A 22,945-nucleotide genomic window follows, 5' to 3' on the forward strand; every position below is an offset into this window, starting at 1 on the left:
TGGACTCTCTTCCTGCTGTCACTCGCTCTGATATTTCTGTGAGTGGAGCACAGGAGTGTTTTTGCTGCGTGTTCTCTTCCGTCTTTCCTTTTGTGTAGTCATGCGTCTTCTTGCATACAATGCGCATTCCTTCTACCAGCTGCACCCGCTGAGAGGTGACACACAAGCTCTGCCTCTCCTCGCCAAGGGGTGACGTGGTGACGCACTTCCAGGTGACCTCTGACCCCCACTAATAGGATTACGAATTAATCGCTGGTAAATCCTATTTACGGTTTCCTGAGCTGACAATTAATATGGATGGGGATTGTGCAGAGGGGTTTCCGGTGTCGCTTTTCTCTGTATAGCGGACTGGCCGAATAGAGTTATGTAAGGAGTAACTCCGCATCCGTTATTGGAGTATTCCCTTCATTCCATCTTAGAAGAAATTCCAAAACAAACACATTTTATTCTAAATCCCATATTAAAATAAGTACACACTAGAAACTTACTGTGGATTGTTATCTGCAGCCTTGAGGCCGTCCACATCCCTCTCCGTTGAGTTGTTCGGCAGATATAAAATACGCTCACAGACCAGCTAGACTGATATATTGCTGGTTGGTGAGAGGTAACAGTGAGGGGTTCTGGTGAATTCACAAAAGTAAAGCAGAAGAGTGTCGCCTGCCCCGGGTTTGTATAGGAAAATCATGCTGGGCTTTGTGACAGTAAATGATCATTTCAATGCCTGAGTTCTCAGATCTACTTAAAGCGGATCTTGACTGCATCGAAACACCGCAAACTGAACATACAATTTAATTCATTTTATTTATGCAAAGTGACTATCTTGAGTAAAGGCAAATGATTCATGTGTAGGATTTACCTCCTGGAATCCATCTGCCCTCAGCTCAAGCATGCATGAGGGTGTGCTTAGCTGAGAAAACCCCTTCTCACCTCCTGAAAAACACGCCCAGGATGTCGACAGTGTGTAGGAGAATGTTGTCCTTTGATGTGACAGAAGGTCAGCGGTGTGTAGGAGAATGTTGTCCCTCCGCTGCACACTCTTATGTTGGTTATAGATCAGTATATCTACAAATATGATTTGTGACTCCTTTTAAGTTCATACTGATGTCTTCTAAAAGGAATGATTATTTTTTTTTTTTTTTTTTTTTATTATATGAAATAAATCTTTTTTTATTAATCATTTATTTGATGAATGGTATCCGCTTGGTGCCGCAATGCTCTCATGTAATGGAAATCTCGCTGTTCTGTGGACGTCTCCTACCCTGGTATGGCGACTTACGATCTCTCTTCTCTCCATGCAGGTCGGCAGCGAGTGGAGCAGTTGGCTGAGAACACGCGATACTTTAGGCGCCGCTTGACGGAGATGGGCTTCATCATTTATGGCAACAGTGACTCGCCGGTGGTCCCGTTGATGCTTTACATGCCAGCAAAGATCGGGTGAGTCTTTAGTGAGATGCAACAGAGCGCTTTGTGTACGCCGGGTTCTGTGAAGGGGACTGCAGTTCCTCCAGAATTGGCAGCGCTTCTGCTGGGGGATCTTGAACATCCTTTTTTAATGTTTCTTTTCTTAAGGAAATGCTGATCCACAGCAAGCAAGTCAGTAAAGTCAGGGCCCCGATCTGTAAGGGGGTCCCCAGAGAATTCCAGCAGATGAATCTGCGGTACAGCCAGCATTTTTAGAAAGCTTGATGATTACTGGCCACAAATTACTGAGAGGGTTCCTTCAGGCTAGTGCCGTGACAGCGGTCTTCATCTCTACTGATGAGGAATGACTGACCTACTCCTGATGTGAGCCAATATCACTGGAGGTCACTTCTCTGGGAGCATATGACGGGGGGCTAGGGGGTCAGTGGACAGGTCCTGGTTATGTATGATCCAGCAGGGTTGGGGTAGGGTGTGGATGTGATCTGATCATCCCCAAGGAAGGTAATATATATAAGGTTCTGTGAGATTGTGGCTCTCCTCCCACCCCTCAGATCAGAAGCGGTGACCCTGCCAGGTTCACAAGGCTGATCCATCCTTTTTTTTTTTTTTTTTTTCCCCACAGGGCATTTGGGCGAGAGATGCTAAAGAGGAATATTGGTGTAGTGGTTGTGGGATTTCCAGCCACCCCCATCATTGAATCCAGAGCTCGTTTCTGTGTGTCGGCTGCACATACCAGGGAGATGTTGGACCTGGTGAGTTTTTGTGTCCTACTGTCTTCCATTGTCTATTGGGGTTTATTAAGTAGAAGTATTTAATTTGGTAACTGTGTAGTGTTCTGTATGTATGCTCTCCTCCCTCATCCCGTATAATGTCCTCCATCCTCTTCCTCTCTCGTGTCCCCTGTGCTCTTGCCTTTTCCTCTGTCGTGTCCCCTGTGCTCTTGCCGCCTCCTCCTCTCTCGTGTCCCCTGTGCTCTTGCCTCCTCCTCTCTCGTGTCCCCTGTGCTCTTGCCTCCTCCTCTCTCGTGTCCCCTGTGCTCTTGCCTCCTCCTCTGCCGTGTCCCCCGTGCTCTTGCCTCCTCCTCTGTCGTGTCCCCCGTGCTCTTGCCTCCTCCTCTGCCGTGTCCCCCGTGCTCTTGCCTCCTCCTCTGCCGTGTCCCCCGTGCTCTTGCCTCCTCCTCTGCCGTGTCCCCCGTGCTCTTGCCTCCTCCTCTGTCGTGTCCCCCGTGCTCTTGCCGCCTCCTCTGTCGTGTCCCCCGTGCTCTTGCCGCCTCCTCTGTCGTGTCCCCCGTGCTCTGGCCTCTTCCTCTGTCGTGTCCCCCGTGCTCTGGCCTCTTCCTCTGTCGTGTCCCCCGTGCTCTGGCCTCTTCCTCTGTCGTGTCCCCCGTGCTCTGGCCTCTTCCTCTGTCGTGTCCCCCGTGCTCTGGCCTCTTCCTCTGTCGTGTCCCCCGTGCTCTGGCCTCTTCCTCTGTCGTGTCCCCCGTGCTCTGGCCTCTTCCTCTGTCGTGTCCCCCGTGCTCTGGCCTCTTCCTCTGTCGTGTCCCCCGTGCTCTGGCCTCTTCCTCTGTCGTGTCCCCCGTGCTCTGGCCTCTTCCTCTGTCGTGTCCCCCGTGCTCTGGCCTCTTCCTCTGTCGTGTCCCCCGTGCTCTGGCCTCTTCCTCTGTCGTGTCCCCCGTGCTCTGGCCTCTTCCTCTGTCGTGTCCCCCGTGCTCTGGCCTCTTCCTGTATGCCATCTTCCATCGTCTGCACTCCCCTTTCTTTGAACTTCAGCCACTTGCACTCTGACCCCACACTCTTGTCTCCCCAGGCACTGAACAAGATCAGTGAAGTCGGAGACCTCCTTCAGCTAAAGTACTCCCGCCATCACTTTGTGCCTCTCCTGGACCGACCCTTCGATGAGACCACATATGAGGAGACTGAAGATTGATGTCCACTGGGTGGCCACTGAGACTCCTTGCGCGGGGCCACTTCCATCAGCTGGGTCCTCTATGCCAGGAGAGATGAGCTGTGTTCTGCCCTCTGTCCCCCTCCATCTGGGTGGGGATGTTACTTTTTATATATATATATGTATATTTTTTTTTTTTCTTTTTATATATTATTTATTGGGATGGGACCATTGAAGACTGCACGTTTCCAAGTCTGAGGCTTCCCTGCTCGGCTCATTGGGATCCGGCTTCACTCTGCGGAGAACCGATTCCTGGGCAGCTATTCACATCACTTCTACATCTTTTAAAGCATTCGTATCATCGCAGGCGGCGGGAAATGGCACAGGTGCTAATAAGGTGCTGTTTGAAACGTCCAAACAATTGCTACCGCCGGCTTGTGGAGAGGCTGGAGATGTATGGGGTCACTGGGGTGTATTGTCATCTATGGCCTCCCATGTTCATGTGTCTCCATGTCTCTTCCTTTGGAGGTGGCCATCTTTTCCCCTGTGGCTGTCTGTGTCTCTGGCAAGGAGGGTATGGCCATAATTTTACGTTGCGTCCCCTCAGTCTGGCACTGGAGTGACAAGCAACCAACACAGATGGCGGCATCAACCATTAATGTTACTTTTCTATTGTGAGAGTCGGCCTGGCTCAAAGTGGTGATTCCTGGGGGCCAGACACGTGGGACCAGAACACCGGGAATGGAGCGCCCCCTCGGCCCACCTTCCCAGATGACATCGCATTCCTGGCGCTGTGGGAGGGGCTTCGGCGACAGAGTGGCCTTAAACTGACTGTTCTTTTTCGGCATGACGTGATGACGGACCGAGCTGGAAGAACGGACTGATTGTCTGATGTCTTTTATTCAGTTTCTGCAAACCCCTGGACGATTCTCATTGGTTAATGAACTTGGGTTCCTCTGACACCATCTCCGCTTTGGGGGGAGGGGTTTGTCAGCTGCTAATAAATAAAAACACATTTATTTTCACTTCTTCAGTCTTGTTACTTTGGAAACCCATCAAATCATGACCATAAAAAATAAAAAAATAAAAAAAAATCCTGGAAGCCCTTATCTGTGCACCCCTCTGAAGCTAGATTCACCCTGTGGGGTAAAACGGTGAATCCTAGTTTTAGAGGGACGCACAGAGGATTTTACTGATAACAAAGCATCAGGGAGTTCAAGTTTAAAGCTGAAATCTGCACAGGTATCAGTGTTACTAAACCCAGGAGCCTGCAGTCACTATATCCGGTCTCCCACAGTACACGGAACATGGAAATGCATTTTTTTTAGTAAATATAAACTGCTAAATACCTTTTCTCATCAGCAGCATATAGCAATCTTGTGGCTTCTGTTAGTGTCTGGTTAAAGCTTGTAGGAAGTGTTCATTCTCCTCTAACTGTCCTATGAGGCTGCAGGACCCCTGACCCTCTGCCAGGACAGTGCCAATTGCCCCCTGTGCTGATAACATAAAAATAAAACTCTCTAAACAATACACACTAAACTGAGCATGTGCAGCCTGTCCCCAACACTGCTTCATCAGGAGATGGATTGGGGACTGTGGAGGAAGGAGAGGATCAGAGAAGACAGGATCAAACAGCCTTTTAACACAATGCAGAGGATTAACACCTTAGTCTGTATATGCAGTAAAGCATATACTCTGGAACCTGACTTTATGGTTGTGGGTTTGGTAACACTTTAAATACACAAAAAAAGTCACTGTATTCATGGATTAATCAATTCATGTTTTTTTCAAGAATTGTAGGTACCTCAGTGTGACTTGTATGAGCCTCTTGCAGTCCCTATATAGCTGAGCTCAGACTGAGTGAGGGAGAAGCAGCATAAGGAGCCAATCGGCTGTGCTGGCATGCTTGTGTGCTGACAAATTGCTTTTACTGAGAGCAGAAAGATGAGCTCACCAGTTTGCTGCTTCGCCTTCGCTGTCCAATCACAGGGTGAGGAAGGGAGGAGGCTTGTAGGTATTAAACTACACTGTAGGAAAGTCGGGTCTCCTTCCCTGGTAGGCAGAGCTGTGTAAATCTAGGGCTGGATGGATGTAAATTCAAATCCTTTGGCAGAATAAAAAAAAAGCGGCTGTTATAGGCATCTATGAATTTGGGCATTTCCCTGGTGATGATGACCAGTACACTTCAGAGGAAAGCTGTATGGTGTAATTGTTCCAGCTGAAAGCGAAGAAATCTACCAAATTTTTTTATATCTACCTGTTGGTGCCTATAGGCAGGTAAGAATCTGTATGATCGATGGGAACACTTGCACCTGTAGGTTGCTGATGCCCAGGGGGCGGCAACCACCATTGCTTTAATCACATGACCTGCACCAAATCTCTTCTTTATGATTTATAAGCAAAGGATTTTTTTATTTATTTTTTTGCATCTTTTGCTTTAAAAAAAAAAAAAAAAGTGTTTACTTCCACCCTGCATTGGAAGTGACGTCGTGGTGTCGCTTTGGTCTTCCAAGGCCATAGAGGTGATTAAAGACTATCTAGTCCAGGGATCCTCAAACTACGGCCCTCAGCTGTTGTGGAACTTCACATCCCATGAGGCATTGTAAAACTCTGACCTTCACAGACATGGCTCAGCATGATGGGAATTGTAGTTCCTGAACAACTGGGAGGGCCATAGTTTGAAGACCCCTGATCTGGTGTTCGATTGCCTTTGGGTCCAGCCGGCGCACCCTCGGATTGTTTCCCGGGTGAGGTGGAAGCCTCCAGCTGCTTCTGAAAGCGTTCCAGCTGCTCATGAGCTGCTTGCAATACTTTCATTAAAAAAAATACCAGGATTGTGGCCGATATCTTCAGGCGTAACCCCCCGGTAATACCACTTCAAGACGGCAATATGTATGTATATACACGTTGCGGCTTTGAAGTGATTTAAAGGGGTATTTAATAAAAAAAAAAAAATACATACTGTACATATACCTATATGGTTGCAGCATTGGTCCCCTCCCACTGGTCTGCAAAGCCCATGTACGGCGATGTCACTGCTACTTTAACAAGGTAATATCTGGGTTTGCAGAGGCATTTTGGTGCACACAGGCTGGATGTATATCCTCTGTGGTTCTTGCAGAATGTTTTTTTTTTTTTTTTTTTTTTTTTTTTTTTTTTTATTTGATGGTTTTTGTGGCCAGAATTTGTTTTTTAAAGCAGCACTAAACACAAACCCAAATCTTAATTGTATTGCAGCTTACCAACTCTTAGATGTGATGGCTGCATTTGTCTTTTTAGGCTATCTTTTATTTTTCATCTGGTGATCTGACCAGGAAGTCTGTTTTTCAACAGAACAAGCTGTCCTGCAGATGTAGCAGTTAAAGAGGTGAGGCAAACCATTGAGAAGGGGGGAGCTTACAATGATCCACTTTTATTTAGGTACATCCATTGACCCCGTTCACACTGGGATCACCTGTGCATTAGCGGTAAAGCGCAGCTCGTTATTAGCGGGGCTTTACCGCTGTTTAAGTGGCGTTTGTCAGCCAGTAGCGGAGTGCTTTTAACCCCAAAGAAGGGGGTTAAAAGCGCTTGTGTTTGCGGTGCTTCCAAATTGCTTTTCAGGTGCTTCAGAAGCACTGCCCATTTATTTCAACATATGGGCGTGCTGTATACAGCGCTCCCAAACCGCCCCAAAGATGCTGCTTGCAGGACTTTTTCTAACCTCCCGCTAGCGCACCGCCCGAGTGTGAAAGCACACAGGAGTCAGTTTTCGGGTGCTTTACAGGCGCTATTTCTAGCGCTAAAACGCCTGAAAAATGCCTCCGTGTAAAAGAGTTTATCCCTAAGGGAACTAAAGTTGTTGCAACTGCTTTATAATGGTGCATGCTTGATGTATGAACATCAGATATTCCTGGCAGAAAATAAATGTATAAAAATCTTCTTTTATTTTTTTTTTTATTCAGTGGAGAGTGACATATACTGTATATGTGTATATGCATCTAAACTCACCAACCGGAAATGCAGTTTTGTTTTTTGTTTTGCAATTTATTTATTTTTTTTTAATTTTATTTATTTTTTGTTTGTATTTTATTTATTTATGAATTTTTTTTTTTTTTTTTTTTTAGAAATATAGTACACCCAAAGCAAATTTGCATTTTCTACAGGCCCACTCAAGACAATGGGCTGAGTTTAAAAAAAAAAAATATGTAATGCCTAAAATCATGGTGTTTTTAGGCCTTTTGCAGATGGTTGGCTTCAATTTGTTAGTGTATCTAAATCTGCCAGTATATCTAACACTACTCTGCACTCCCCCCCGACTGACAATTCTGCTCTCTGCAGTCGTCCCCCAGTGCTCCTTCCTCCAGCGTGAGAGTGGCGCCCTAATACAAGCGGTATGTTATTGGCCAGAGCACCAGGTGAAAAGGGAGGGGGCGGCAGGCAAAGAAAAACAAATGCAGCCACGATATCTGATTGGTGAGCTGCAATATGTGACATTTTGGGGTTTATTGGCGCTTTATTAAGAGCTGACAACACGTACAAAGCGATTGCTCATATCACTCAGGAATAATGTTTTATGTTTTTTTTTTTTTTTTTTTTTTACACACTATCACCAGTGTGTCAACCAATCAGGATACAAAGTATCTACAGGAGGGCGTGTTCTATACATTATTACAAATATTGTTTTGTTCAAAAAAATAATATGCAAAACAAATATTTTCCTTTTACTATATTCATAGAATTTGATTTTATTCCACTAAAGTTTAAAAAAAAAAAAAAAAATCACCAAAGATCTGCTAATTATGTCACCTAAATTTGGCGCATTGCTAATTCAATTATTCTGCAGAAATGTGACGTGACGTCAGATGATGACGGAATTCCTCGCCGTTCTTCATGCTGTAGATGTGGATGGATTTGTTCTCTAAGATAAGGAAGATCCCTCTGATTGGTTCTCCACCATCTCCTTTTTATCCCATGTCTGGGTGGACACCTAAAGAGAACCCGCCACCAACTGGAGAAAAAAAAAAGAAAAGCGCACAACAATTCACTATTTTAAGTGCCTTTCCCTTCCACACATTTTCATGCGTTAGCGATGTGCCTCGGAAACACCAGCCCTGCCCCCCATGTCATAGTCACCGCCCCCTTCTGGGAGTGTCTACTGCCTGTGCTGCCCTTCATCTCTCTCTCCTCTCTTTTGGGAGGGGGGGGGGGGGTGGTTTCTATTTTGGTGGCCCAGCTCCTCCAGCCTTGCCTTTTTTTTGGTAAATGTCTACTACTGTCTGTGCTGACCCAGCTGCTCTGCCCCTCCCTTTTCCTGTGCTGGCCTAGTTCTGCCCTTCACTGTTATCTATTTGGAGAGTTTGTTATTACTGTATGTGCTGGCTCAGCTCCTCTGCCCCTCACCTTCTTGTCCTTTATTTTATAGTGTCTCATTTCTGCCCAGCCCCCTCTGCGTCTAATTATTACATGTGCTGGCCCAGCTCCTCCACCCCTCACCTCTCTCTCTCTCTCCTCTTCCAGGGGTGTCTGTGCTTCCTTTCACCTCTCTGCCCTCCTTCTGGGAGTGTCTGTGCTGACCCATCTACTGTCCCCGCCCATTTCTGGGAGTGTCCAATATAGGGGCTGGCCCAGCTCCTCGGCCCTTCACCCTTCTTCTGGGAGTATCTACTGTCCATGCTGACCCATCTACTCCCCTCCCCTTTTCTTGAAGTTTCCACTATATGTGCTGGCCCAGCTTCTCAGCTTTTCTGCTTCTCCCCTTTACCGCTTCCTCTGGAAGTGTCTAGTTATTGTCTGTGCTGGGCCAGCTCCTCCATAGCATTTTATTGATCCTATAAGCTCTTATCCCAGTGCAATGTGGGGGGAAGTGTGATTAGTCCCTGTAGAAAGGAATTGTTTTTCACTGCGTCTTATGGGTAGTACCGACCAAGTAGAAGCTCTACTTTACTTTCACAGAGAATAAAAGAAGAAAGTGATTGGTTGCTTTGGATAAAATATTATTCCCTCCGCGCCAATCCCACTGTTCCACCAAACCTCAATTGGAAGGAGAACGAAGATCTTATTTAATGGACCAGTGAGCTAACAGTGTGCCAGAGGAAGTGATCCAGCCATGACGCACAATGCACATACCACAACATTAACCCCCCCCCCCAGAAATTGATAGCAGGAGCTGATTGGCAGTGTTGCCTCTTTTCGCTCCACCTACAGACAGTTTAAGGTTTGCGCACTGACAGCTCCAGCTCCGCCCCCGAGGATAGACCTGGGCGGTTCGACAGTTTAAGGCTTGCCCACTGGGAGCTCCAGCTCCGCCCCCCCAGCACATGTGTGGGCGGGGTCACAGGCAGCAGACAGAGCGGCTCCTCCCCGGGTCACAGAGATCTTCTCCCAGCAGAGGACGATATAGACCGGGACTCTGTGGTCAGTGTTGGGGGAGGGGAGGGGAGGGATCCTTTCTCAGGATTCCCTTATCTCCGGTCGGCAGAGCGATCCTCCGGCACACGTGATCCATTCTCCGTGTATTCTGGCCCGCCCCCCGAGAATGACGTCAGCCTGCCTAACCCCGCCCCGCCCGCAGAGATGGGCGCAGAGTGACCCGGCCGGGTGATCAGTGATGTGGGGCGCCGTCCTCATCCTCTTCTTCCTGAGCTGCCGACTGGAGACCCTCCCGGGGGCCCCTCCCGCCCGCTCGGGGCCCCACCAGGTGAGCGCTACACCAACCCGGGATAATAATACCGACCGCTACAGACTTAACACTCCGAATCCGTCCGGAGAGAGAGGGGTGGGGGGAGTGCCTGAGGATAGACATGTGATGAGGATGATGATGATGACATGTGATGATGATGACATGTGATGAGGATGATGATGACATGTGATGAGGATGATGATGACATGTGATGAGGATGATGATGAAGACATGTGATGAGGATGATTAAGGAAAGAGAGGAAAACATTTGAGGATGGGGAAGATAATAATGGATAGAGAAGGATGTTCAGATGACAGGGATAATGTACAATGATAGACAAATGTGATGATGAGGATCAGTATGATGATAGTAGAGAAGACACAAATGAGGATGCTAAATAATAACGATGAGGATGATGTAACAGTAGAAAGTGGTGAAGATGATGATGACAATACAAAGAATAATAGGGATAATGAGGATTGTGATTACAGTAGAGGATAGTGATAAGGATGATAATTGAGAATGATGAGAGTAGAAAGGATAGAGATGAGAATCACGATGAGGATGAGTATAATGATGGTGAGGATGGGCATACAAGTATAGAGAATACTGATAAGGATGAGGATGTTGACAGTGGAAAAGATAAAGATGCAGATGATAAATAATGAGGATGATGAAAATACAGAGAATAATGATGAGGATGAGTATAATGATGGGAATACCAGTATACAGAATACTGATACTGAGGATGATGACAGTAGAGAGGATCAATTAGGAAGGTAAATAATGATGAGGATGACAGAAGGAGTGATGATGAGGATGATGAAGGGGGTGATGGTGATGATAGAATAGAGGATAATGATAAGGATGATAAAGGGGGATGGGGGATGACAGTAGGGCGGATAAATATGAGGATGATAAATTTTAGTGAGGATGATGATGACAGTAGAGAGGACGATGAAGGGGTGATGGTAATGAGGATGAGGTGGATACGCATTCTTTGACAAATGATTGATTTCCTTCCTATTTGATCTCTTCTGTGGATGGGTGAATTAATAGGAGGGATGATTGGATGGGGGGGGGGGGGGGTGATTGGATGGATGGATATGATGGATGGATGGATAGGAGGGATGATTGGATGGATGGATAGGAGGGATTATTGGATGGATGAATGGATAGGAGGGATGATTGGATGGATGGATAGGAAGGACGGATGGATAGGAGGGATGATTGGATGGATGGATGGATAGGAGGGATGATTGGATAAATGGATGGATAGGAAGGACGGATGGATAGGAGGGATGATTGGATAAATGGATGGATAGGAGGGATGATTGGATGGATGGATATGATGGATGGATGGATAGGAGGGATGATTGGATGGATGGATAGGAGGGATGATTGGATGGATGGATAGGATGGATGGATATGATGGATGGATGGGACACAGGGAAGTGGATTGATCACATGTCTACTTCCATCATTGATCTCATAATCTGTTGGATGGAAATGGAACGTATTCACAAGTGAATTATCTCAGTGATGAATGCATAATGATCAATTATATTCCTCCCCGGCCAATCAGCTCAGTCTGATGGAAATTAAATGTGAATCGGTGGGAAGTAAAGTTGTGACTCTTCACTTTGCAGATTTGATTGTTTTGATCAGATAAAATTGAAGCTTCTATGACTACCATAGGAGAAGAGATAGTGAGGATGGGGATGATGAAGGGGGATGGGGATGATAGTAGAGAAGATGATGGTGAGGATAGGGATGATGAAGGGGGATGGTGATGACAGTAGAGAGAGGGATGCGGATGATGAAGGGGGGTGGTGATGACAGTAGAGATGGGGATGATGAAGGGGGGTGGTGATGACAGTAGAGAGGGGAATGGTGGGGATGGGGATGATGAAGACAGTAGAGAGGGTGATGGTGAGGATGGGGATGATGGAGGGGAATGGTGATGACAGTAGAGAGGATGGGGATGATGAAGGGGGATGGTGATGACAGTAGAGAGGGTGATGGTGAGGATGGGGATGATGAAGGGGGATGGTGATGACAGTAGAGAAGGTGATGGTGAGGTTGGGGATGATGAAGACAGTAGAGAGGGTGATGGTGAGGATGGGGATGATGGAGGGGGATGGTGAGGATGGGGATAATGAAGGTGGATGGTGATGACAGTAGAGAGGGTGATGGTGGGGATGGAGATGATGAAGGGGGATGGTGATGACAGTAGAGAAGATGATGGTGAGGATGGGAATGATGACAGGGGATGGTGATGACAGTAGAGATGGGGATGTTGAAGGGGGATGGTGATGACAGTGTAGAGAGGTGGGGGAGGGTGGGGATGATGATGACAGTAGAGAGGGTGATGGTGAGGAGGGGGATGTGGAGATGGGGATGGTGAGGATTATGTACTGGGGTATGTCATGCCCCCCCTTCTCCCCCCTAAAAAAGGGTATGGGGATGATGAAAGGGGATGGTGATGACAGTAGAGATGGGGATGATGGAGGGGGATGGTGATGACAGTAGAGAGGGTGATGGTGAGGATGGGGATTGATGAAAGGGGATGGTGATGACAGTAGAGATGGGGATGATGGAGGGGGATGGTGATGACAGTAGAGAGGGTGATGGTGAGGATGGGGATTGAATAAAGGGATGGTGATGACAGTAGAGAGGTGATGGTGAGGAAGGGATGAAGAAGGGGGGAGATAGAGAAAGGTGATGGTGGGAATGGGGATGACAGTAGAGAAGGTGATGGGGATGTGGAGGGGAGTGGGGGTGGGGGGTGGTGGGTGGGTGGTTGGTGGGGGTGGTGATGGATTGGGGAGGGGGGGGTGGGGGTGGTGGTTGATGGTGATGACAGTAGAGAGGGTGATGGTGAGGATGGGGATTATGGAGGGGGATGGGGATGACAGTAGAGAGGGTGATGGTGAGGATGGGGATGATGAAGGGGATGGTGAGGATAATGAAGGGGGATGGTGGGGAGGGGGATGATGAAGGGGGATGGTGATGACAGTAGAGAAGGTGATGGTGGGGATGATGAAGGGGGATGGTGATGACAGTAGAGAGAGGGATGGGGATGATGAAGGGGGGTGGTGATGACAGTAGAGAGGGGGGTGATGAAGGGGGATGGTGATGACAGTAGAGAGGGGGATGGGGATGATGAAGGGGGGTGGTGATGACAGTAGAGAGGGGAATGGTGGAGATGGGGATGATGAAGGGGGATGGTGATGACAGTAGAGAAGGTGATGGTGGGGATGGGGATGATGAAGGGGGATGGTGATGACAGTAGAGAGTGGGGAGGGGAATGGTGATGACAGTAGAGACGGGGATGATGAAGGAGGATGGTGATGACAGTAGAGGGGGATGGGGATGATGAAGGGGGTGGTGATGACAGTAGAGAAGGTGATGGTGAGGATGGGGATGATGAAGGGGGATGGTGATGACAGTAGAGAGGGTGATGGTGAGGATGGGGATGGTGGAGGGGGATGGTGATGACAGTAGAGAGGGGAATGGTGGGGATGGGGATGATGAAGGGGTATGGTGATGACAGTAGAGAAGGTGATGGTGAGGATGGGGATGATGAAGGGGGTGGTGATGACAGTAGAGAGGGGGATGGTGGGAATGGGGATGATGAAGGAGGATGGTGATGACAGTAGAGAGGGTGATGGTGAGGATGGGGATTATGGAGGGGGATGGGGATGACAGTAGAGAGGGTGATGGTGAGGATGGGGATAATGAAGGGGGATGGTGGGGAGGGGGATGATGAAGGGGGATGGTGATGACAGTAGAGAAGGTGATGGTGGGGATGATGAAGGGGGATGGTGATGACAGTAGAGAGAGGGATGGGGATGATGAAGGGGGGTGGTGATGACAGTAGAGAGGGGGATGATGAAGGGGGATGATGAAGGGGGGTGGCGATGACAGTAGAGAGGGGGGTGATGAAGGGGGATGGTGATGACAGTAAAGAGGGGGATGGGGATGATGAAGGGGGGTGGTGATGACAGTAGAGAGGGGAATGGTGGGGATGGGGATGATGAAGGGGGTGGTGATGACAGTAGAGAGGGGGATGGTGGGAATGGGGATGATGAAGGAGGATGGTGATGACAGTAGAGAGTGGGGAGGGGGATGGTGATGACAGTAGAGACGGGGATGATGAAGGAGGATGGTGATGACAGTAGAGGGGGATGGGGATGATGAAGGGGGTGGTGATGACAGTAGAGAAGGTGATGGTGAGGATGGGGATGATGAAGGGGGATGGTGATGACAGTAGAGAGGGTGATGGTGAGGATGGGGATGGTGGAGGGGGATGGTGATGACAGTAGAGAGGGGAATGGTGGGGATGGGGATGATGAAGGGGTATGGTGATGACAGTAGAGAAGGTGATGGTGAGGATGGGGATGATGAAGGGGGTGGTGATGACAGTAGAGAGGGGGATGGTGGGAATGGGGATGATGAAGGAGGATGGTGATGACAGTAGAGAAGGTGATGGTGGGGATGGGGATGATGAAAGGGGATGGTGATGACTGGAGAGAGGGTGATGGTGGGAATGGGGATGATGAAGGAGGATGGTGATGACAGAGAGGGTGAGGATGGGGATGATGGAGGATGGTGATGGCAGTAGAGAGGGTGAGGATGGTGATGACAGTAGAGAAGGTGATGGGGATGATGGAGGGGGATGGTGATGACAGTAGAGAGGGGAATGGTGGGGATGGGGATGATGAAGGGGGATGGTGATGACAGTAGAGAAGGTGATGGTGAGGATGGGGCTGATGAAGGGGGTGGTGATGACAGTAGAGAGAGTGATGGTGGGGATGGGGATGATGAAGGGGGATGGTGATGACAGTAGAGAGAGTGGGGATGGGGAATGATGAAGGGGGATGGTGATGACAGTAGAGAGGGGGATGATGAAGGAGGATGGTGATGACAGTAGAGGGGGATGGGGTGATGAAGGGGGGTGGTGATGACAGTAGAGAAGGTGATGGTGAGGATGGGGATGATGAAGGGGGATGGTGGGATGGGGATGATGAAGGGGGTGGTGATGACAGTAGAGAGGGGGATGGTGGGAATGGGGATGATGAAGGAGGATGGTGATGACAGTAGAGAAGGTGATGGTGGGGGTGGGGATGATGAAAGGGGATGGTGATGACTGGAGAGAGGGTGATGGTGGGAATGGGGATGATGAAGGAGGATGGTGATGACAGAGAGGGTGAGGATGGGGATGATGAAGGAGGATGGTGATGGCAGTAGAGAGGGTGATGGGGATGATGGAGGGGGATGGTGATAACAGTAGAGAGGGTGATGGTGAGGATGGGGATGATGAAGGGGGATGGTGATGACAGTAGAGAAGGTGATTGTGAGGATGGGGATGATGAAGGGGGATGGTGATGACAGTAGAGAAGGTAATGGTGAGGATGGGGATGATGAAGGGGGTGGTGATGACAGTAGAGAGGGGGATGGTGGGAATGGGGATGATGAAGGAGGATGGTGATGACAGTAGAGAAGGTGATGGTGGGGATGGGGATGATGAAAGGGGATGGTGATGACTGGAGAGAGGGTGATGGTGGGAATGGGGATGATGAAGGAGGATGGTGATGACAGAGAGGGTGAGGATGGGGATGATGGAGGATGGTGATGGCAGTAGAGAGGGTGAGGATGGTGATGACAGTAGAGAAGGTGATGGGGATGATGGAGGGGGATGGTGATGACAGTAGAGAGGGAATGGTGGGGATGGGGATGATGAAGGGGGATGGTGATGACAGTAGAGAAGGTGATGGTGAGGATGGGGCTGATGAAGGGGGTGGTGATGACAGTAGAGAGAGTGATGGTGGGGATGGGGATGATGAAGGGGGATGGTGATGACAGTAGAGAGAGTGGGGATGGGGATGATGAAGGGGGATGGTGATGACAGTAGAGAGGGGGATGATGAAGGAGGATGGTGATGACAGTAGAGGGGGATGGGGATGATGAAGGGGGGTGGTGATGACAGTAGAGAAGGTGATGGTGAGGATGGGGATGATGAAGGGGGATGGTGGGGATGGGGATGATGAAGGGGGTGGTGATGACAGTAGAGAGGGGGATGGTGGGAATGGGGATGATGAAGGAGGATGGTGATGACAGTAGAGAAGGTGATGGTGGGGGTGGGGATGATGAAAGGGGATGGTGATGACTGGAGAGAGGGTGATGGTGGGAATGGGGATGATGAAGGAGGATGGTGATGACAGAGAGGGTGAGGATGGGGATGATGGAGGATGGTGATGGCAGTAGAGAGGGTGATGGGGATGATGGAGGGGGATGGTGATAACAGTAGAGAGGGTGATGGTGAGGATGGGGATGATGAAGGGGGATGGTGATGACAGTAGAGAAGGTGATTGTGAGGATGGGGATGATGAAGGGGGATGGTGATGACAGTAGAGAAAGTGATGGGGATGATGGAGGATGGTGATGGCAGTAGATAGGGTGAGGATGGGGATGATGAAGGGGGATTGTGATGACAGTAGAGAAGGTGATGGGGATGATGAAGGGGGATGGTGATGACAGTAGAGAGGGTGATGGTGAGGATGGGGATGATGAAGGGGGATGGTGATGACAGTAGAGAAGGTGATTGTGGGGATGGGGATGATGAAGGGGGATGGTGATGACAGTAGAGAAGGTGATGGTGAGGATGGGGATGATGGAGGATGGTGATGGCAGTAGAGAGGGTGAGGATGGGGATGATGAAGGGGGATGGGGATGACAGTAGAGAGGGTGATGGTGAGGATGGGGATGATGAAGGGGATAGTGAGGATAATGAAGGGGGATGGTGGGGAGGGGATGATGAAGGGGGATGGTGATGACAGTAGAGAAGGTGATGGTGGGGATGGGGATGATAGTAGAGAGGGTGATGGTGGGGATGATAAAGGGGGATGGTGATGACAGTAGAGAGAGGGATGGGGATGATGAAGGGGGATGGTGATGACAGTAGAGAGGGGGTTGGTGGGGATGGGATGATGAAGGGGGGGTGGTGATGACAGTAGAGAGGGGGATGGTGGGGATGGGGATGATGAAGACAGTAGAGGGTGATGGTGAGGATGGGGATGATGGAGGGGGATGGTGATGACAGTAGAGAAGGTGAGGGGGATGGTGATGACAGTAGAGAGGGTGATGGTGAGGATGGGGATGATGAAGGGGGATGGTGATGACAGTAGAGAGGGTGATTGTGAGGATGGGGATGATGGAGGATGGTGATGGCAGTAGAGAGGGTGAGGATGGGGATGATGAAGGGGGATTGTGATGACAGTAGAGAAGGTGAGGGGGATGGTGATGACAGTAGAGAGGGTGATGGTGAGGATGGGGATGATGAAGGGGGATGGTGATGACAGTAGAGAGGGTGAGGATGGGGATGATGGAGGGGGATGGGGATGACAGTAGAGAGGGTGATGGTGAGGATGGGGATGATGAAGGGGATAGTGAGGATAATGAAGGGGGATGGTGGGGAGGGGGATGATGAAGGGGGATGGTGATGACAGTAGAGAAGGTGATGGTGGGGATGGGGATGATAGTAGAGAGGGTGATGGTGGGGATGATGAAGGGGGATGGTGATGACAGTAGAGAGAGGGATGGGGATGATGAAGGGGGATGGTGATGACAGTAGAGAGGGGGTTGGTGGGGATGGGGATGATGAAGGGGGGGTGGTGATGACAGTAGAGAGGGGGATGGTGGGGATGGGGATGATGAAGACAGTAGAGGGTGATGGTGAGGATGGGGATGATGGAGGGGGATGGTGATGACAGTAGAGAAGGTGAGGATGGGGGTGATGACAGTAGAGAGGGTGATGGTGAGGATGGGGATGATGAAGCGGGGTGGTGATGACAGTAGAGAGGGGGGTGATGAAGGGGGATGGTGATGACAGTAGAGAGGGGGATGGGGATGATGAAGGGGGATGGTGATGACAGTAGAGAAGGTGATGGGGATGATGGAGGATGGTGATGGCAGTAGATAGGGTGAGGATGGGGATGATGAAGGGGGATTGTGATGACAGTAGAGAAGGTGATGGGGATGATGAAGGGGGATGGTGATGACAGTAGAGAGAGTGATGGTGGGGATGGGGATGGTGATGACAGTAGAGAGAGTGGGGATGGGGATGATGAAGGGGGATGGTGATGACAGTAGAGAGGGGGATGGTGATGACAGTAGAGGGGGATGGGGATGATGAAGGGGGGTGGTGATGACAGTAGAGAAGGTGATGGTGAGGATGGGGATGATGAAGGGGGATGGTGATGACAGTAGAGAGGGTGATGGTGAGGATGGGGATGGTGGAGGAGGATGGTGATGACAGTAGAGAGGGGAATGGTGGGGATGGGGATGATGAAGGGGTATGGTGATGACAGTAGAGAAGGTGATGGTGAGGATGGGGATGATGAAGGGGGTGGTGATGACAGTAGAGAGAGTGATGGTGGGGATGGGGATGGTGATGACAGTAGAGAGAGTGGGGATGGGGATGATGAAGGGGGATGGTGATGACAGTAGAGAGGGGGATGGTGATGACAGTAGAGGGGGATGGGGATGATGAAGGGGGGTGGTGATGACAGTAGAGAAGGTGATGGTGAGGATGGGGATGATGAAGGGGGATGGTGATGACAGTAGAGAGGGTGATGGTGAGGATGGGGATGGTGGAGGAGGATGGTGATGACAGTAGAGAGGGGAATGGTGGGGATGGGGATGATGAAGGGGTATGGTGATGACAGTAGAGAAGGTGATGGTGAGGATGGGGATGATGAAGGGGGTGGTGATGACAGTAGAGAGGGGGATGGTGGGAATGGGGATGATGAAGGAGGATGGTGATGACAGTAGAGAAGGTGATGGTGTGGATGGGGATGATGAAAGGGGATGGTGATGACTGGAGAGAGGGTGATGGTGGGAATGGGGATGATGAAGGAGGATGGTGATGACAGAGAGGGTGAGGATGGGGATGATGAAGGAGGATGGTGATGGCAGTAGAGAGGGTGAGGATGGTGATGACAGTAGAGAAGGTGATGGGGATGATGGAGGGGGATGGTGATGACAGTAGAGAGGGTGATGGTGAGGATGGGGATGATGAAGGGGGATGGTGATGACAGTAGAGAAGGTGATTGTGAGGATGGGGATGATGGAGGATGGTGATGGCAGTAGAGAGGGTGAGGATGGGGATGATGAAGGGGGATGGGGATGACAGTAGAGAGGGGGATGGTGATGACAGTAGAGGGGGATGGGGATGATGAAGGGGGGTGGTGATGACAGTAGAGAAGGTGATGATGAGGATGGGGATGATGAAGGGGGATGGTGATGACAGTAGAGAGGGTGATGGTGAGGATGGGGATGGTGGAGGAGGATGGTGATGACAGTAGAGAGGGGAATGGTGGGGATGGGGATGATGAAGGGGTATGGTGATGACAGTAGAGAAGGTGATGGGGATGATGAAGGGGGTGGTGATGACAGTAGAGAGGGGGATGGTGGGAATGGGGATGATGAAGGAGGATGGTGATGACAGTAGAGAAGGTGATGGTGGGGATGGGGATGATGAAGGGGGATGGTGATGACTGGAGAGAGGGTTATGGTGGGGATGACAGTAGAGAGGGTGAGGATGGGGATGATGAAGGGGATGGTGATGGCAGTAGAGAGGGTGAGGATGGGAATGATGAAGGGGATGGTGATGACAGTAGAGAGGGTGATGGTGAGGATGGGGATGATGAAGAGGGATGGTGATGATAGTAGAGAGGGTGATGGGGATGATGGAGGATGGAGATGACAGTAGAGAGGGTGATTGTGGGGATGGGGTTGATGGAGGATGGTGATGACAGTAGAGAGGAGGATGGGGATGATGAAGGAGGGTGGTGATGACAGTAGAGAAGGTGATGGGGATGATGAAGGGGGATGGTGATGACAGTAGAGAGGGTGATGATGGGGATGATGAAGGTGGATGGTGATGACAGTAGAGAGGGGGATGGTGGGGATGGGGATGATGAAGACAGTAGAGAGGGTGATGGTGGGGATGGGGGTGATGAAGGGGGTTGGTGATGACAGTAGAGAAGGTGATGATGAGGATGATGAAGGGGGATGGTGGGGATGGGGATGATGAAGGGGGATGGTGATGACAATAGAGAGGGGGGTGGGGTTGATGAAGGGGGGGTGGTGATTACAGTAGAGAGGGGATGATGAAGACAGTAGAGAGGGTGGTGGTGGGGATGGGGATGATGAAGGGGGATGGTGATAACAGTAGAGAGGGGGATGGGGATGACAGTAGAGGGGGTGATGGTGAGGATGGGGATGATGAAGGGGGATGGCGATGACAGTAGAGAAGGTGATGGTGAGGATGGGGATAATGGAGGGGGATGGTGATGACAGTAGAGAAGGTGATGGTGGGGATGGTGATGACAGTAGAGAGGGTGAGGATGGGGATGATGGAGGATGGTGATGGCAGTAGAGAGGGTGAGGATGGTGATGACAGTAGAGAAGGTGATGGGGATGATGGAGGGGGATGGTGATGACAGTAGAGAGGGTGATGGTGAAGATGATGACAATGGATAGGTGGTCCTGGTACTCTCATAGTGGTTTGGAGGGATTCCAGTCTCTGTCATTTCTCTTCTCCTGATATGTCCAGCTAAGCTGTGGGCTTGGATTGAAAGCTCCTGCGACAAGTACTTTGTATCAGCTGACCTGAGGTGGATTAGAGTGTAAGCTCCTGGGACGAGTGCTGATATTGCCCTCTCTGTACAGGACAGACAGAGATCAGAGGTGAACCCAGGGAGCGGAGAACAGACATCACACGGGACGGACCGGAGTCAGGAGGAGGCGGCGCCATTCATCCTGGACCTGCAGAGCCTGTCTGGGGCCAACCTGACCTCTGAGAACCCCAACATCCAGGTGAGATCCCAACACAGCCAACCAATGGGGGGACATCACTGAACCATCACCACAGCAAAAACCATAACCAACGGGACCATATAACTTATATCTGGAGAGTGGTGATGTCACTCCTCTTACACAGGCGCTGCCCCCCTATCCATGCGTCCGACCCCCTCATCTACATACAGAATGGCGGACACATGGATTCCAATGAGGTGGGGGGGTTTGAAGCATGTGATCAGAGCCAGAGGCTCTAATAGGCTTCACAAAAGGGTGTACTCTGAGCCCACCCAGTTGTGTGATCATAACGAATGACGATTTGCCTATTTCACACTGAATGTCCTCCTGGCCAATAAGGAAGCAGATCGTGAATACATTGGCTGTGGGTGCATTTTTTGCTGCCCCCCCCAGAAATATACCACCATCTTGATAGATATCCATAGAGCGGTGATGTCACTCCTGTATAATATATTTTGTATACGGAGAGCGGTGATGTCATTCTTGTATAATATATCTTATATCCGAAGAGCGGTGATGTCACTCCTGTATAATATATCTTATATCCGGAGAGTGGTGATGTCACTCCTGTATAATATATCTTATATCTGGAGAGCGGTGATGTCACTCCTGTATAATATATCTTAGATCCGGAGAGCGGTGATGTCACTTTTGTATAATATATCTTATATCTGGAGAGCAGTGATGTCACTCCTGTATATTATATCTTATATCTGGAGAACGGAATGGGGTGGGGGGGTTTGAAGCATGTGATCAGAGCTAGAGGCTCTACTAGCCTTCACAAAAGGGTGTACTCTGAGCCCACCCAGTTGTGTGATCATAGCGAATGAAGATTTGCCTACTTTACACTGAATGTCCTCCCGGCCAATCAGGAAGCAGGTTGTGAATACGTTGGCTGTGGGTGCATTTTTTGCCTCCCCCCCAGAAATATACCACCAGCTGCCACTGCTCCTATATAATATTTCTTATATCTGGTGAGCAGTGATATCACTCCTGTGTAACATATCTTGAGGGCAGTGATGTCACTTCTGTATAATATACCTTATATCCATAGAGCGGTGATGTCACAACCCCTATATAATATATCTTATATACGGAGAGTGGTGACGTCACTCCTGTATAATATATCTTATATCCAGAGAGCGGTGATGTCACGGTGTGTATTTCGGGTTCACTGTTGCGGTTCTTGTTCTCCAGGTGACGATTGAGGTGGATCCGGCGTCTCAGGCAGAGGTGGAATTGGATTTGTCGGATACGCGGACGGACTGGGCGGACCCGGATTGGGTGTCTCAGCACGAGCTCTTCTGGCCTCTCTTCTGGGAGTACAATGACATCCCTGATGGGGAGACTTCCACCCCAAGCCCCTCGGGGTCAGAGATTGTGGGCGACTATTCCTCGCAGTATGAATGGGAGGACAACATCCTGAGCGGGCGAGATCCCAATGGAGAGAACTGGATCTCGGAGGACAAATATCATTACGGTGAGTCTCCAGAATACCCCAATCACCCCCCAAGGATGGGAGTACTGTGACCCCTCCCACTGAAAGGTGACAGAGGGGGCGGTATGAGACTTGGAGCCTGACTCCTCCCACTACTGAGTAACGTAGAGGGGAGGTATGAGGCATGGGGTCTGACTCCTCCCAGTCATGAAGTTTGTTCCCCCCCCTTTTAGGGTAATGTATGACAAGCTTTTGTTGTTGCTGGGCAGATTACGAGGAGGAAGAGTGGAGTTCTTGGTCTCCATGTAGCGCTACCTGCGGTCACCCCAGCCAGAAACGCACGCGCTCCTGTGGATATTCCTGCAGTGCCACCGAATCCCGTGTATGTGACCTGCTGCCGTGCCCAGGTGAGCTTTGTGACCCCGCCCCCACTTCCCAGCTCCGCCTATTACTTTTGATGTGGAATGTCTGTGTTGGTGCTCAGTGATGTGATATTATAGTTATTCCCTGGGGTGCCCCTTTATATGACTTCTACTTTGTGACTCCGCAGGGGAGGACAACACAGAGAACTCCACCCTCTTGTGGGAGACATTGGCCAGCAGGGGAACTCCAGCTCCAGATAATGGTGAGACTTCTACTGCCTTCCTGTTCTATA

At 49.8% G+C, this 22,945-nt stretch overlaps 2 protein-coding genes across 3 annotated transcripts in view; both read left to right on the plus strand.

The window, feature by feature from the left end:
- The window catches only part of SPTLC2 (serine palmitoyltransferase long chain base subunit 2), a 74,051-nt gene extending 69,720 nt beyond the window's left edge, over positions 1 to 4,331 (plus strand). For both annotated transcript variants that reach the window (XM_077463594.1, XM_077463596.1), the window contains exons 10-12: positions 1,299 to 1,434; positions 2,045 to 2,174; positions 3,229 to 4,331. In XM_077463594.1, the coding sequence (XP_077319720.1) occupies positions 1,299 to 1,434; positions 2,045 to 2,174; positions 3,229 to 3,348 (386 nt within the window). In that variant the 3' untranslated portion in view covers positions 3,349 to 4,331. The remainder of the gene's footprint in view (positions 1 to 1,298; positions 1,435 to 2,044; positions 2,175 to 3,228) is intronic.
- A 5,437-nt stretch (positions 4,332 to 9,768) lies between these two features.
- The window catches only part of ISM2 (isthmin 2), a 14,363-nt gene continuing 1,186 nt past the window's right edge, over positions 9,769 to 22,945 (plus strand). The window contains exons 1-5 of the mRNA XM_077463597.1: positions 9,769 to 9,985; positions 20,706 to 20,852; positions 22,050 to 22,332; positions 22,560 to 22,697; positions 22,841 to 22,915. Of these exons, the coding sequence (XP_077319723.1) occupies positions 9,896 to 9,985; positions 20,706 to 20,852; positions 22,050 to 22,332; positions 22,560 to 22,697; positions 22,841 to 22,915 (733 nt within the window). The 5' untranslated portion in view covers positions 9,769 to 9,895. The remainder of the gene's footprint in view (positions 9,986 to 20,705; positions 20,853 to 22,049; positions 22,333 to 22,559; positions 22,698 to 22,840; positions 22,916 to 22,945) is intronic.

The sequence above is a fragment of the Lithobates pipiens genome, unplaced genomic scaffold (assembly GCF_037356315.1).
Source record: "Lithobates pipiens isolate NorthernLeopardFrog02 unplaced genomic scaffold, aLitPip1_a1.2 Scaffold_30, whole genome shotgun sequence".
NCBI classification, from domain to species: Eukaryota; Metazoa; Chordata; class Amphibia; order Anura; family Ranidae; genus Lithobates; species Lithobates pipiens.